At 34.8% G+C, this 14,480-nt stretch overlaps 1 protein-coding gene across 1 annotated transcript; it reads right to left on the bottom strand.

The window, feature by feature from the left end:
• Positions 1 to 8,340: 8,340 nt before the first annotated feature.
• LOC140153197 (deoxyhypusine hydroxylase-like) lies at positions 8,341 to 14,287 on the bottom strand. The gene is made up of 5 exons (XM_072175882.1): positions 13,891 to 14,287; positions 12,084 to 12,160; positions 11,110 to 11,362; positions 9,025 to 9,177; positions 8,341 to 8,563 (listed from the first exon to the last, which is right to left on the bottom strand). The coding sequence occupies exons 1-5, from the start codon at positions 14,165 to 14,167 to the stop codon at positions 8,394 to 8,396; spliced, it is 930 nt and encodes a 309-aa protein (XP_072031983.1). The 5' UTR covers positions 14,168 to 14,287; the 3' UTR covers positions 8,341 to 8,393.
• Positions 14,288 to 14,480: the final 193 nt, after the last annotated feature.

Consider the following 14,480-nt stretch of genomic DNA (forward strand, 5'->3'; position numbering starts at 1 on the left):
AAAAAATTAAATGTTGATGTATATTTATCATCCAGTTATAGAAACAGAAGGTGAATTATGAATAAAATACTGGAATAACTTAAGAAGATTAAACTGCAAAGATGCTCCTGACACGTGGCCAGTCTCTGATTACGATCAATACAGGAGCATCTTTGCAGTTGCCAGATGAAGTCCAGTATTTTATTCAGAATTCACCTTCTGTCAAAAAATTAATATATATCCTTGGTTTGCCTACCACTGATGTCCAGTAAATTTAATTTACTCAGTGCCTAACCAGGGTATTACTCATATTATTTTTCCATAATCAGAGCTGGGGTCCTTGTATCTATTAGACTTCTAATATGAAGTGGAGATTAATAGATTAAAAGGTACATGTACAGGTGTATATTAATTGTGCAACTCTATACTGGTAGTAGTATTATCTTGCCCATTTTATGCTCATACTATTATTATCTTGCCGTAAGGCTAACAAGAAGTTTGCTTCTTGTAGGCTGTGAACATTTTGCTTTGAGTAGTAGGTTTACCACATTTATTTTGAGATTATTTATTTTTCCCAAGCTTTCCACATCTAACCTACTACTCTACATGGATTTGACAAGAAATATTTGTGATTTGAGGGATAATTGTCCATAAATCCTGACTCTGTAAAAATAAAATTTTAAAAAGCATTTGCTTTTCAGGCCACCTATAAGAAACAAACTTGTTTTTTAGCCTAATTTTGGTCTTTTTGTAATACAGTGTATTTGTAGCCCAAAAGAAACAATTTCTAGCTTTTTGATCTCAGCAGGCAGATATACTTCTCACTGTACTCCTAGCACTGGAGTCTACATACTGATAGATGAGAAACTGAAATACTGGTTGTTGAGATTAAAACCTTGAAATATTCCGTATTTATTTGCATGCAGAGGCTTATCGTGTACAATGTTGAATGTTTAGTTTTATACTTATTTATTGCAGGTTGTGTATAGCCCATATTTATTGCATGTTATTATGTGTATCATGTAGCTTATGTGCAAGAATATTTAGTGTAATAAGTGATGTATGTATGGTGCACTTGAACAACGAAGGTACAACAATTGCCCCTTTTCTATTTTTATTTGTTTATAATACATTTTGGTAGTACCTGTATGTGCTTCAAAGTTTTTGGATTCAGGGATTTAAGAAAGAAAACCAATATTGAATAAACCAAATTTTATATTAAGCATATGAATACAAAAGAGACCTGAAAAATATTGTAGTTTGAAATTCCAAGAAAAATCCCTTAATAAATATGTCAAAATGGTATTTGTGTACTTAAAATATTGCAGGCAGCCTAACTAGTAAGTGCCAAAAGATAAGCAGCAAGCTTGTATATATTTAAAAGCTACATAGTTCAAGAAATAATGTCTATTTTGTTGTGGGTTGTTATTGCTGATACTAGCTGCTTTAATATGTTTGTGAAATGATTTCCATTCCAATCAAGAGAAACCAGAATGAGTGACAGTGAGATGTAGTGCTTGTGCAAAAGAAAAGGCTGAGGGGATGTAGTATTAATAGTGTCTGGTTTCCAGTAGTTTTACTGTTAATTAAGGTTATACAGTAGCAAGGTGTTTAGGTCACAAACAAATATCAGTAACTCAAACCAAATTTTGATGTTGGTTTAAGTATTCATGATAAAGGTATTATTTTGCTGATTGTATTTTCGTAAGTATTCCCTAAGTCTAATTTGAAAGAATAAATTATGGTATTTTATAGTACTTTCCGGGTGACCTACGGAGAAGGGTGTACAAGTTTTATCTGGGTAAGAAGGATGTAAAGTTTTTATCTGTGCGAGAAGAATATACACATTTTTATCTTTCATCACCTTGGCCGATGCACATAAATGTTGGGGAGCATTTTTGTTCACCCTAATAAACCAGAGTATTATTTAACCTCGCCATCATAATTTGTATTAAGTACCAAAATGTGTACATCCTAATCTTCTAGGAAACTACTAATATCTTATTCTGATGCAACCTACTCCATGTATGAAAGCGATGAACAATTATTGATGTACACATTTAATTGAATGATTCATTGTTCATAGTTATCATAGGTGTCATCCAAGGATCTGGTGCATGTTTTTCTTTCACCAACACTTATGGTAAAATAAAAAACATGCACAATTTCAAGTACAAACATATGAAAGTGTACTACTGTGTATCTGTGTGAATGCAAGAAATATGCTTTAATTTTACTAATCTTTTTATCAAATTAAAAAGGATATACTATTTTCATCATTGTATTGAAATCAGGTTATTAAATTGTATATATTGTGCTGTATTTGTGGAAAGTTGTAAACTATTTTAGCATACCATTGTATTATTGTGCTATTGTATTTGTTCAATGTTAGTGAAAAATGTTTTTAACAGTAAAAATGAAAACTTTGCCACAAATAAGTTGCCCAAATTGACTAAAGTAGTTGGGCACTAAAGTAAGTCATTTCATGGGAAAGCTTAAAATTCTAAAAAATACATGAATACTGAATATTTTCCTTGCAATAATGTTGCAGTTTCAGACAAATACCAGTCATTACAGTGTGATCTCAAATTGTATTCCATAGGGTGGGGTGATATTTACAAGAAAATCCTGAAAAGTAGTTAAAATCTTGAAAACGACCTTTTACGTATACTTTTTACAATAAAAAATATACCTCTGTAAAACGTTAGATAAGCTGTACATTAATTTGCATTGATTACTAATGTAGTGGACTTTGTTACTGAATTGCCAATTATATATTGGTGAAATTACATTTTATAATATAGTAAAGTCGAACCTCTCTTATCCGGACCTCTTTTATATGGATCTCTCTGTTATCCGGCTGTGAAATTTTCAGAGGAAAACATGTTTTTGATGATTTAACACCTTAATTGAATGCTTAGAATGACATCTATATTGCACAAAGCACTCTAAAGCCATCTTTTAGTGCTATTATCCCATATTAGCACAATCTTTTGTTGTCACAATTTCAGTCCTTGGAACTTTCAATACAGAATTACATGTAATTCACTTATCCTGATTTTTCACTTATATCCGGACAATGCTTGGTCCCATCATGGCCGGATAAAAGAGGTTGGACTGTATCTAAATTGCTTTTGTCTGTGTGAGGGCGTAAAACCTCAAGCATTTTACATTAATGCCTAATTAGTGTGCAAAAAAAGAGGGTATTTGAAATATGCATTGAGAGATGATGACTAATTCAGTCTACTAATCAGGGCAAATTTTGCACATTAAACATGCTAAAAAAGTAAACTATGTCAAAAAGAATTGTGGCAGTCATGACATAAGCTTGTCAACGGTAGATGCAGTGTGTATGTAGTCTATCTTGAGTCACCGGTACTAGCCTTGAAGTTCAGTGTGTGCTGTGTTGGCTATGCGGCAAGTTGATCTCACACATGAAAGTATGTACACGCACCAAGTAATGCTAAGCTAACGCAGAACACGCTGAACTTCAAAGCTAGTGCCGGCGACTCGAGGTAGATATATGGACTATAGGTATATTGCATAGCTTACATTTGATGCCATTATTGGAGGCATTATTGGAGTCAGTTCATCGGACCATATCTGTTGTCAGGGTTTTCAAGTCTCAACTACTTCAATGTTTTATACTGTTTTGATACCATCTATTTGACAATATTCCAATATATTTATATACTCATTACCAGCTCATTTTTTATATTCCACTACTCATTTTTATTGACAGTTTTTGTTATTATTTTTTTACATTGTATGATTTATACTTGTACTTCTGCATTTCAATCAACAATTGTTCAGTGCATTTTCCTGCTTTTATGACTTCCAGAAAGGTTATGCCACCAATTTCATATCAATTTAAATTATTTTTTATTTCGATCCAAAGATTATATTCTTTGCACTTTTATTGAACATGGGAGCAACACATTAATTTATTAACCCTAACACCCATAAATACCACAAAATACTACAATGAAAACCACTGCGCATGCGTGAATCCCAGGGTCTGCGATGATGCAATCACCCCAAGTGCTATATCATGCTCACAGAATTGCTGCCCGGGGCAGCGTCACCCGGGTAACTACCAATCGGTGATTATGTGCTTGGCATGCAGGGGGTCGCAGGTTCGAATCTCAGGGGTGCCAAGTGACTTCTTTGTTCATCTCTCTTTTCGTTTCTTCTGTAATTTCTGATAGCAAAAAGCAGGGTTGGGTGTTTGGGTTAATATTGTGGCAGATGCAGATATAATTTAACCTAAAATCTTGAATGTGCTGTAACCTTGGTCATATCCATTTGAAACTTGCCCTTCCTCCTGCTTAAGATATACCCTGCTTTGACGATTGTTGCAGCAGAGGAATTCCAAGATCTTTGACATCCTTTCCATGGATGGATGAAAATTGCTGGATCTGGAAATTTAAGAACTCCAAAAAAGATTCCCTGGGACATGGGGTGGATTTCAAATGGAATAAAATGATAGAAATTGACATCCATATTTCCTCTACAGTCTATATTTACTTCATTCCCTTTCCTTTGTTTCAAGTAATAGGACTGCCATTGAAAAATACAGTATTCACAAGTAAACAACATAGTAAATACTGTGTTTTTCCATGGCAGGAATATCTTCATATCAAATAGACCACTCTTACTGACACATAGGAGACATATATACATGTATTGTGATGGTGTGCTAAAAAGTTCCCAGTAGATCTATCTCAGTGTATGATTTGAAGATTCTATACTTGTAGCTTCCAAAATGCTCAATAAGAATGGTCTGTATTTACTGGTCTGTGCAATTATTTAGATACTGGAAAGTGCATTAAAACATGCTATATATTTTTGTTATTTCGACTTTTGTAATTTAATTACAAGTAATTTTCTGATACAATTTGTTATTTATGGAGCTAAGAACATAATAAGGACACCACGAGGCTAGCCCTAAACTCAACCTACTTGTTACCTACTTGTCTCAATTCCCAAATATCTGACCCCTGACCCTTATCTAGACCCTGAACTTTGACCCTAGTTCTAAAAGCCTTGTGATGACATTCCTTATTTTTGTCTTGTCCATATTTTGCCTTACACTTCAAAGTCAATGTAATATCTGTGTCCAATAGCAATGAGAACACCAGAATTTTGTTGATTGTGATTAGAACAGAATTAACAGAGCCTGTGATTCTGTTCTTATCCTTCATTGATGTGCATTGACTTTGAATACATATTGATATTTTCTTATCAAAACGTTTCATGACTGTTTTCTAACTTTGTATGTATCGAAAGAATCTGTTAAAATCATTATTTTAATATATTCCAATTAACTGCATTTATTATTGGCGTGCATGATTATTCAATAAAATGTTGGACGTTTTTATTTCAATACAAATACCTTAAAATTACATTGATGTTTTATTTCTGGTAGTTATGTATTCTGATATCATTGGAAGAGAATTGGTTAACCTTAAAGGCCTCAAGGATGCAGACAAGATATAGTTGAATAAGTCATTGGACACAAATATCAATTTTCAAGTTTTTATTTAATATTCTTGGTGCTGATAATTCCATTACAATTGGACTTGCCATTTATGATGGATGTTTCATGCTGCAGAAAATAAAATATTTAAATTGTAAGATTTGGTAAGTCGGTCGTGCACTACCAAAGTCGCATATTTTCAGTTTGTCACGATTTGAACTGCAACTTAATCAGTCGTCACTACGGAGCATAACACAGCATGCACAGTGTAGATGGCTGGTGGAATACATGTAGTCTAGTTTTCACTATCATATGTATCAAATTCATTTTGAGCCAAACTAATAAGGTAAATGACTATTTCATTGCAGCACCTAGATCATGAATGTGTATTAGTTAATCTGATTGGCTGATAAAATCTCATGTGATGTATTCAAAATTCTCACATTTTGTCACAAATACACCACTTTAGGCCTTTTACAGGGTATTTTTGTTCATTACAATTGTGTAGAAATCTGATTCACTAATACACTAATGGTGCAATGAAATAGTCATGTACCTATATTAGTTTGGCTCAAAATAAATTTGATACATATGATAGTGAAAACTAGCATTGGCCAAAAAAAGATATTTTTCAGAAATCTTACAATATTGCTTTTTTACATGGAAGATTGGCAGTTTCAACCAAATCTTAATTTTACCAACAAATCTCTTGCTGTTGCATATTAGAATGCAGTTTGGATACCCTAAGGGATATGCTAACATTTGAGCCAAATCAGCATTAAAATTTGCAATGTATTTTGCAATTTTGGTACACCTTGAACTCTGACCTATCAGGAAAATTCTTTTTTTGTGTGCACAGTGTATTGTTTAAAATAATATGTATTACTAGAATAACAAAAAATGAAACAAACATGGTTATCTCAATTAAATTATTTAAAATATTTTAATAATAAGTAACATTATTACAATAATACTGAATGAATAATAAAGTAATTTCCCCAATAGGTAAGAGTTCAATGTGTACCAAAGATGCCAAAACCTTCCGACAATACTTTACAAATTTGTAATACCGATCGATGTCTCTCATGCATTAGCTTGCCAACCATCCAAACTGGTATCTAGGATCAGCAATACCTTTGACAGATGCTCAAATGTGATAACCACTTGGAAAGTTTTATTGTAGTTCAGTGCTTAGGACTTAACTACATTAGTACATATACACTACGGTACTCAAAACAATTAAAGGCCCAGAATTTGTTTCTGTTCTCGTGATGCTGACCGAGTTTTTTAGTGTCATGGGACTTCAGTAAATGACACTCATCTGGTTTTCAATGTTAATGCTGTTTTTGAAAAATGCTAATACAAGTCTGATCCTTTAATTTTTTGAGTAGTGTATTTGAACTCATTGAACCCCAATATTAGTCCATTTGGGTTCCCCCAGAGAGTGATGTTAATACTGCTGGAGTTACTTTGCATTAAGTATACGCTAAGTCAACATGCACAACTTAATACTAGCACACTGGAGCACGCACTGATGTCACTCTATGGAGGAAGCCAAATGAACTACAGCAAGTTGCTGAAGCCCCCCTCACCAAGTGCCTAAATTCTAGTCTCCAACAAAAGAAAAATGTGTCACTTTCTTTTAATTTTACTGAATTTATGACCTCGAATTTTGAAGCTCAGATTTTGAAGCACTCATACACATATTATGTAAATGTTTCTTCTGTGCTCTCTTGTACAATGTACCTCCTCATAGCAGCTTAATTTTCTCCCATAATCAAGCACACAAGTGGGAGTTAATTTTGCCTGTTAACTTGTAACTATATGAGGGGTTTGGATCATGTGCAAGCCACAAATTAATCACTTAATTACACCTTAATTGTGATGGATGGTCACGTATGTACCCTGCTGTTGATAAATACTTGGTGGCGTAGTGTCATAGGGGCACAGGGAGGCATGTGCCCCCCAATCGAGGTGCACATTTAGGAAAATTGCCGAAAAACGTCTTGTGCCCCCCCCCCCCCAGGGTGACTCATGCTACGTCACTGTAAATATTACTTTATATCCCTAGTAGTGCATTACATGTATGGATTTGTTGACATGTCACATGCCCATTCAGTTTCCTCTGAGCACACTGTTGTAAATAATAATAGCAAAGTTTTGCAAAGTCACTGTTGATATAACCTGCAACATCGTCAATACAATGAATGCTCTAATAAGTCTTGTTAACATTCTGTTTCTTAGCAATAGAACATCAGTGTGTTTTTCTTGACAGAATGACTTCAGCTCTTACTAAATTGAATACCTGAGTGGAAGAAGGGCCCAACTCCATCAAAACTGTTTTTGAGATATTAAGAAAAAACTTAATATTTGGAAAAGTTTTATAGGCAGAATGTTTTCATCTTCAGGGGACCTTTAATACATGAACATACAATATTACATACATTCAAAATAATATATGTTTCCGTGGCAACGATACAGGTCTTAATAGGAGCTGGAGTTGGGCCCTTCTTCCACTAATATACTGCAAGTGCCAATTCCGTAAGCAGATGAGTTATAAATAGTACAGAAATTCGATAATTATCCATTAATTGCACAAGTAGAAGCATGTAATATGTTAGCATTGTAGTGAAAAGCAGATATCATGGATGAACAAAATTCCTCTTTAACCAAATATTTGTGGAAGAAGGGCCCAACTCCATGGAGTTGGGCCCTTCTTCCATGAAAACTCATGATTAAGCGTGCTTGGAAGACTATTTGGAGGGTGGATTTGGACTCATCTTTCACACACAAGGAAGCACAATCTGCTGGCAATAAAATGCTGGGTCTAACTCATTTTCGTAAAAAATTGGAGTTGGGCCCTTCTTCCACTCATGTATTCAATTGGAAGTCTATATTTGTATTGGCAAATCCTGCCTAATATTATCAGCCAATTCTATGCTTTTGCCTCTTGTACTTTAATCAATCCATCTGCATAATGCAAATCCCCACTTTGTTCATATTCACACATGTCTAGAGCCACCTCACAGCTTTCCCTCACAACTCTTTCTTTGTCCTTGGCATATTCCTTCAGTATATCTTCACTTTCATCTTGCGCTATAGAACCTACAGAAATGCAGAGAAGTTAAAAGTACAAAATAATCCGTAAATAAGAAGCAGACGAGGATTGGGAGAATTGGTCAGTTGATTTGAGAAAGTGCTACGATGTAGCATGAAATGTCATCATAGGTATGTTTAACATCATTTTACCCAATATGTACTTGGATTTGATAACAAGAAAATGTACAAATAATACAAAATAATGTTTTCAAACCTTCAACTAATTCAAATTTGAATCCCCAGGACATATAGGACAAATTAATGTCACCATATTAATAACCATTTCCCAAGAATAATGCCACTGTTTTGCTCACAGTAAAATTTACAATTGACAGACTCCTACATGTGCAATGTAACATGCTGCCTTGTGGACCCTGCATTGAAAGTCAGTTTAAAATCACTTGAAGCGTTAACTGCATGCTTGCAAACTATTGACTACTGCTGTAATAGAATTAACTCTCACTCACCTAAGGCTTCTGCACACTCATGCCTCACCATAGCATTTTCTTCTAGTTTTTTGAGTGACTCCATGAGCTGAGGGACACACACCTTGTGTTGCATCTGACCTAACACATATGCTATCTCATGTCGGAAGAGGGCACTGTTACTGCATTGCAAACCTTAAAATAAAACAGAAGGACAATTCTTACATTAGAATACCCTACAAACCATTATTCCTATCTCTAGGGTTCATAACATGTAGGCCTGATTTATACTCCCTAAATATTGTTACTTCTTGATGAATGTTTTCAGTCATCCAGTTGTAGTATATGAAGTTTGGAATTAAATCAAAATACTGGACTTACTATTTTTAGCAAAGCTACGTTGCGTGTGATACCATCACACTTCATCAGGCAACTGACCCGCTGGACTGGTCATGTGACAGAGGCTATCAAAACGGGCTATTTGGGAGAGAGTAGAATCGCCATCACTCAATAAAAGGGGAGGCCTACGATACAACCTATCTCACGCATGGGACAGAGCCATCAAGCCGATCCCTAGCCGTCTGTCACATGACCAGTCCAGCGGGTCAGTTGCCTGATGAAGTGTGATGGTATCACACGCAACGTAGCTTTGCTGAAAATAGTAAGTCCAGTATTTCGATTTAATTCCAAACTTCATTGTTACTTGTGACAAAAATTATCAGCAGGTGATAAAAATTGCTGGCACAGTCAATTGCAACAGATTCTAAAATGTGCTATAATTGTAACATATTGAACTATACAACCTTGCAGATCTAATATTCATATTCACTGATTTATCAAGTTGGGTGCTGTTGAATACTTTTTGATGTTGCAAAGCTATAATACATAATAGCTCTACATCATCAAGTATTTGTTTAAACTATGGAGTAATTAACCAAGTCTTATTGTATTGAGCCCTGTATTGAGTCCTCAATCACCATATTCCACTGAAATACATTTTCATAATTAAGAGTATTGTGGCATCAACAAGAGGTACGCTAATTGTCTAAGTCTAATTTTTTTTTGTAATTTTTAGGACAAAGAACAAACGGTAAATCAAGAATGCATCAGTTACGTAATCACCCTAATTATTTCGGATTATTCCCTTTCATTTGTATCATTATCATTATCATTTGTTCTTGCGCGCAAAGATTGGTGAATAAATTTTTGAACCATATTTTGTACTTTGTTCTCAAAATTACAAAAATGACTTTCTAAATGTTGACAGGGAGCGATGTACTCCTTGTAAAAGGAACCATTTATTGTTTAAGGGGTACTACACCCCTGCCCAAATTTGGGCCTATTTTTTCATTTTTCTTAAAAATTATAGCGCATTGGGGACAAGTAAGATGTATATTATAGAGGCAAGGACTACAACTACTGCACTGGAAATTGTATTTCAGCACAGACAACAGTTGTGGGGTTACAGTCAAAAATGAGGGAAAACCAATATTTGATCAATAAATCAATAACTACTTGCTTTGAGTTGCTCAATTTTCAGTACAGTAGTTGTAGTCTTTGCCCCTATAATATACATATCTTACTTGCCACCAATGTGCTATAATTTTTGAGAAAAATGCAAAAATAGGCATAAAATTGGCCAGGGGTGTAGTACCCCCTTAAAGAAAATATCTAAACTCAACAATTATCAAGGAAAGTGGAAGATTAATATGTTAGAGCAGCTGAATGCATGTTTTTTAGAATTTCAGTTAAAGAGCAAAATGCAACCACAATTCTATTCTTCAAATGGTGGCTACATGCACCTTACAATGTGACTTGTTTCAGTAACAAAACTCATCAAGTTATTATTAGTACGGTATACCATATAGTGTATGAAACTTCATGACAGAATACTTTTTGTTCTATTTTGAAGGTGGTTCTAAAGCTGTAAGCATGATAAGGGGATCGCCTTCAAATTTGTACTAGCCTCAGAGTAATGACACGGCAGAAAGAAGAATCTTGGTCAGCGATCAAGTTACCCCGGAAGTTACCACGACAGGAATTGCTTTTATTCTGTGTGGATGTAACTTGATTTTTGACCAAGATTCTACTCGCTGCAATGACACGTCAGTCAAATCATCTTCCTACCTTCTGCTAAAGCTTTCACTGACTCCTCACTGTTATGATTCCTCAAAGCAAACATGGCCCTGTATCTATCAAACAATGATAACTTCTCATCTAGAAGTCTCTCCCGTAATGTCTCAATAGTAGTCTCCTCGGCAGGAGGTGCTGGATCTACAGACTCAAATGGGTTTGCTGATAGTTTAGACGACTTGTCATGCTTCTTTTGACTATGAAGCCACTGTATCCTTTGAATAGCAAGTTGACATGTCTCTGAAATCTGAATCAAAATTGTCAACAGTAATTTAAGGTGGTACTACACCCCTGGCCAATTTTGTGCTTATTTTTGCATTTTTCTCAAAAATTACAGCGCATTGGTGACAAGTTAGTATATTTTAAGGGCAAGGACTACAACTACTGCACTGAAAATATTTATTTCAGCACAGACAACAGTTGTGGAGATACAGTCAAAAATGAGGGAAAACCAATATTTGATCAATAAATTAATAACTACTTGTCTTGAGTCGATGAAATTCCAGTGTAGTAACTGGATTCCTTGCCCCTATAATATATACATAACTTATGTTACCAGTGTTTTTACTAGTTTTTGAGAACAATGAAAAAATAGTCACAAATTTATCAAGGGGCGTAGTACCACCTTAAACGTGTCAAAATGTGTGCTTTAGTGTGTTTGGGGTATGAGCTCAAATTGGCATAGAACAGGTAACAACCAATATTTAGTAACACAAATACTGCACTGATTATATACCACCACGACAAAAAAAACTGACTGAAAGCATATATATTAATAATGCTTAAAAACATTAACTTGAAATGATCAGACTGTTAAAAATCAATATAGTATGGAGGATAAAATCTGGCCATTTCAGGTGGATCACACCAAAAACTAATGGAGACCAATCATTTTGAAACAACCTAATTAGATGGGCTACTCATCTTTGTAATATTTTATATGGAATCTATATATCAAGTCAACTCACCTCCTGTATTTCACTATGTTGAAATTCCTCAAGAATGTCCAGCACACTGTCTGCACCAATGGCACCAAGTGCTTCACCTGGTATTTAAAAAAGCGCAGAGAAATATATTTAATAAATAGAGCTGTGATATGTGCAAATTTGTTTAGAATTTAAAAAAGCACTAAACTTAAACAAAGATTAAATCCAACCATTCAACCTCTATCTCCCTGAGCTGTGCTAGGTTTTATGAGAATAATACATGGTACATGTACATATACTCAGGGGCAGTTGCAGTTCTACAAATTTTGAGGACTTCTCCAAGTTGCAGGAAGTGCTATAGGGTGTCTCCAGTGTAAACTGTTTTCATTGTTGCAAAATATTAATATTGACAATAATTGACAACCTGTTTGACCTATCCGTTAATAACGATTGTGACATCAATTTTGAAATGCTATTCATTTGAATAACCACAGCTGCCAATAAAATAAATTACAATGCGAACAGACAACCTTGAAATTGACTAACAGTAACACTAACCAATCCCAAGTGAGTAGGATTCACTTCCGCATTTTTAATATACAGATTGACATTACATAAAATACACATTGTTGTACATGCGGGCATTCTTCATACAAGTATACATACAATCGTCAATTTGTTGGCAGAGCTGTGTTCATTCAAATGAAATTTCAATTATAATTCATGATATCATATAAGATTCATATGTTTCAAGATCATCATAACACTTTCAACTACACTGACATGACTGAGTTTCAGAGAAGAACGGCAGTCCCTTGCTCAGATTGACACGAGCGCCCTGTTAATGAGCGACATACACAGACAGAGCTTTGTGTTGACTTCAAGGGTGCCGATCTGCGCCAACCAGCGATTTGACACAAATTTGGCCAATCAGATTATTGGTCTGTTGCTATGCTTGGTTGGTTGGTATAGTTGACTGGATATCCCGCCTTTTATCAGGTGCACCACATAAAATATGTGTAAATTTGTAGAAGTTCACATAAAAACACCGATGCATACGAAAACGTTTGCCACACCACCACAACAATGTTCATGCAATATCAATAAAAAGTACAAAGTAATTGCAGCAGACCACCACCAAAGTAAAAAGTAACAAGGAGCAGGTCAAAGTTATACAGCCACCAGTACAGTAGAAAAAATAAAATAAGCGGAGTACATTGTACATTAGAGCTTGTGCATGTGTGTAACATGAATATGATTGTCAGACAATTGATTCAGCCAATCAGAACTAGTCGGTGTTATACACTTTCAGTTTCCCATGCGTTTGAATGGGAATTATTTTGCCTACTCGCCACAAGTTTAGGGAGCACATTTCTTCAATATTTTGACAAGTTGACATCAAATGTTCTATTCAATATTGTTTGCCAATGTCTTTTGCCAATAGTACGTCCAAAGTTGTAATTTTGTGTTTTTGATCGCAAAGATCGGATATTTTTATTCCCGATTCCAATTCTGAACCCTTCGCAAGGGTGCAGAAATCGGTGAAACTTTGAAGATAATTTTGCCTTTTTGGACACTAAAATGCATTCGATCCTTAATTTTGTTTCAACCGAGTCTTATTAGCAAGCACAATTTTATATACATTGATGAAATTTTAAAGATTTTTTTTTCAAATTTCTGACCTGCGCAAATCGTTAAGTGTGTATTTCACATTGATATCCAAAATGGCGTAAGCCAGTCCTAAATATACATACATGTAGGTACGGCATATATAGGACTGGCAAGCGAGTCTATTCTTCTCTGACAAAAACTGTAATTTAGTGTAAAGACAGTTTATTCGATTTCTCACCTGCTTCATGTCTAACAATTGTCTCCTGATTCTCATCTCTCAGAACACTCTCCAAAGCAGGTATAGCACCCTTATCTTGCATTTGACCCAAACAATACGCACATTCATGTTTGAGAAGGGCTGAAGAATCACCAAAACATTTACTGATGCAGTCAATAGCGGTCTGTCCACCAAGATTACGCAATGTAAACAATGCCCGAAATCGACCTGCAAGGGGCTCTTTGGGATCATTTAAAACATCCCCAATTTTTCTTACTGTTTCATAATCTGTATTCATGATGACTAGAAGTCTCCTCTTGCTGATTGTAAATAGATTTATGAGTTGTTTATGGATTTGCTACATAACGTGTGTCGGATCGCTAGAAAACATGTGTTTTGTTATGATTTTGTAATCCCTTTAAACCAACGTTTCTAGTAAGACTCAGATATCAATTTTTTTCTAGGTTAAATTTATCACAACTTGAAGTTTCATAACAGTTGTTAAACACGTTGTTATTTTCTAATTTTCTTGTAACAATATCACAATAAAATACAAAAGTTCTAATAATGTACTAAATGCCAAAAACATTTTCCAAATGGAGATAGCTTTT

The sequence above is a fragment of the Amphiura filiformis genome, chromosome 1 (assembly GCF_039555335.1).
Source record: "Amphiura filiformis chromosome 1, Afil_fr2py, whole genome shotgun sequence".
In the NCBI taxonomy this organism is placed as follows: Eukaryota; Metazoa; Echinodermata; class Ophiuroidea; order Amphilepidida; family Amphiuridae; genus Amphiura; species Amphiura filiformis.

Coding starts and splice junctions, on each gene's coding strand:
- LOC140153197 (XM_072175882.1), bottom strand. CDS start 14,167: ATGAATACAGATTATGAAACAGTAAGAAAAATTGGGGATGTTTTAAAT. Junction 9,178..11,109: donor AGTGAAAGCTTTAGCAGAAG/GTAGGAAGATGA, acceptor TTTTATTTTAAG/GTTTGCAATGCAGTAACAGT. Junction 8,564..9,024: donor TGAGTGTGCAGAAGCCTTAG/GTGAGTGAGAGT, acceptor GCATTTCTGTAG/GTTCTATAGCGCAAGATGAA.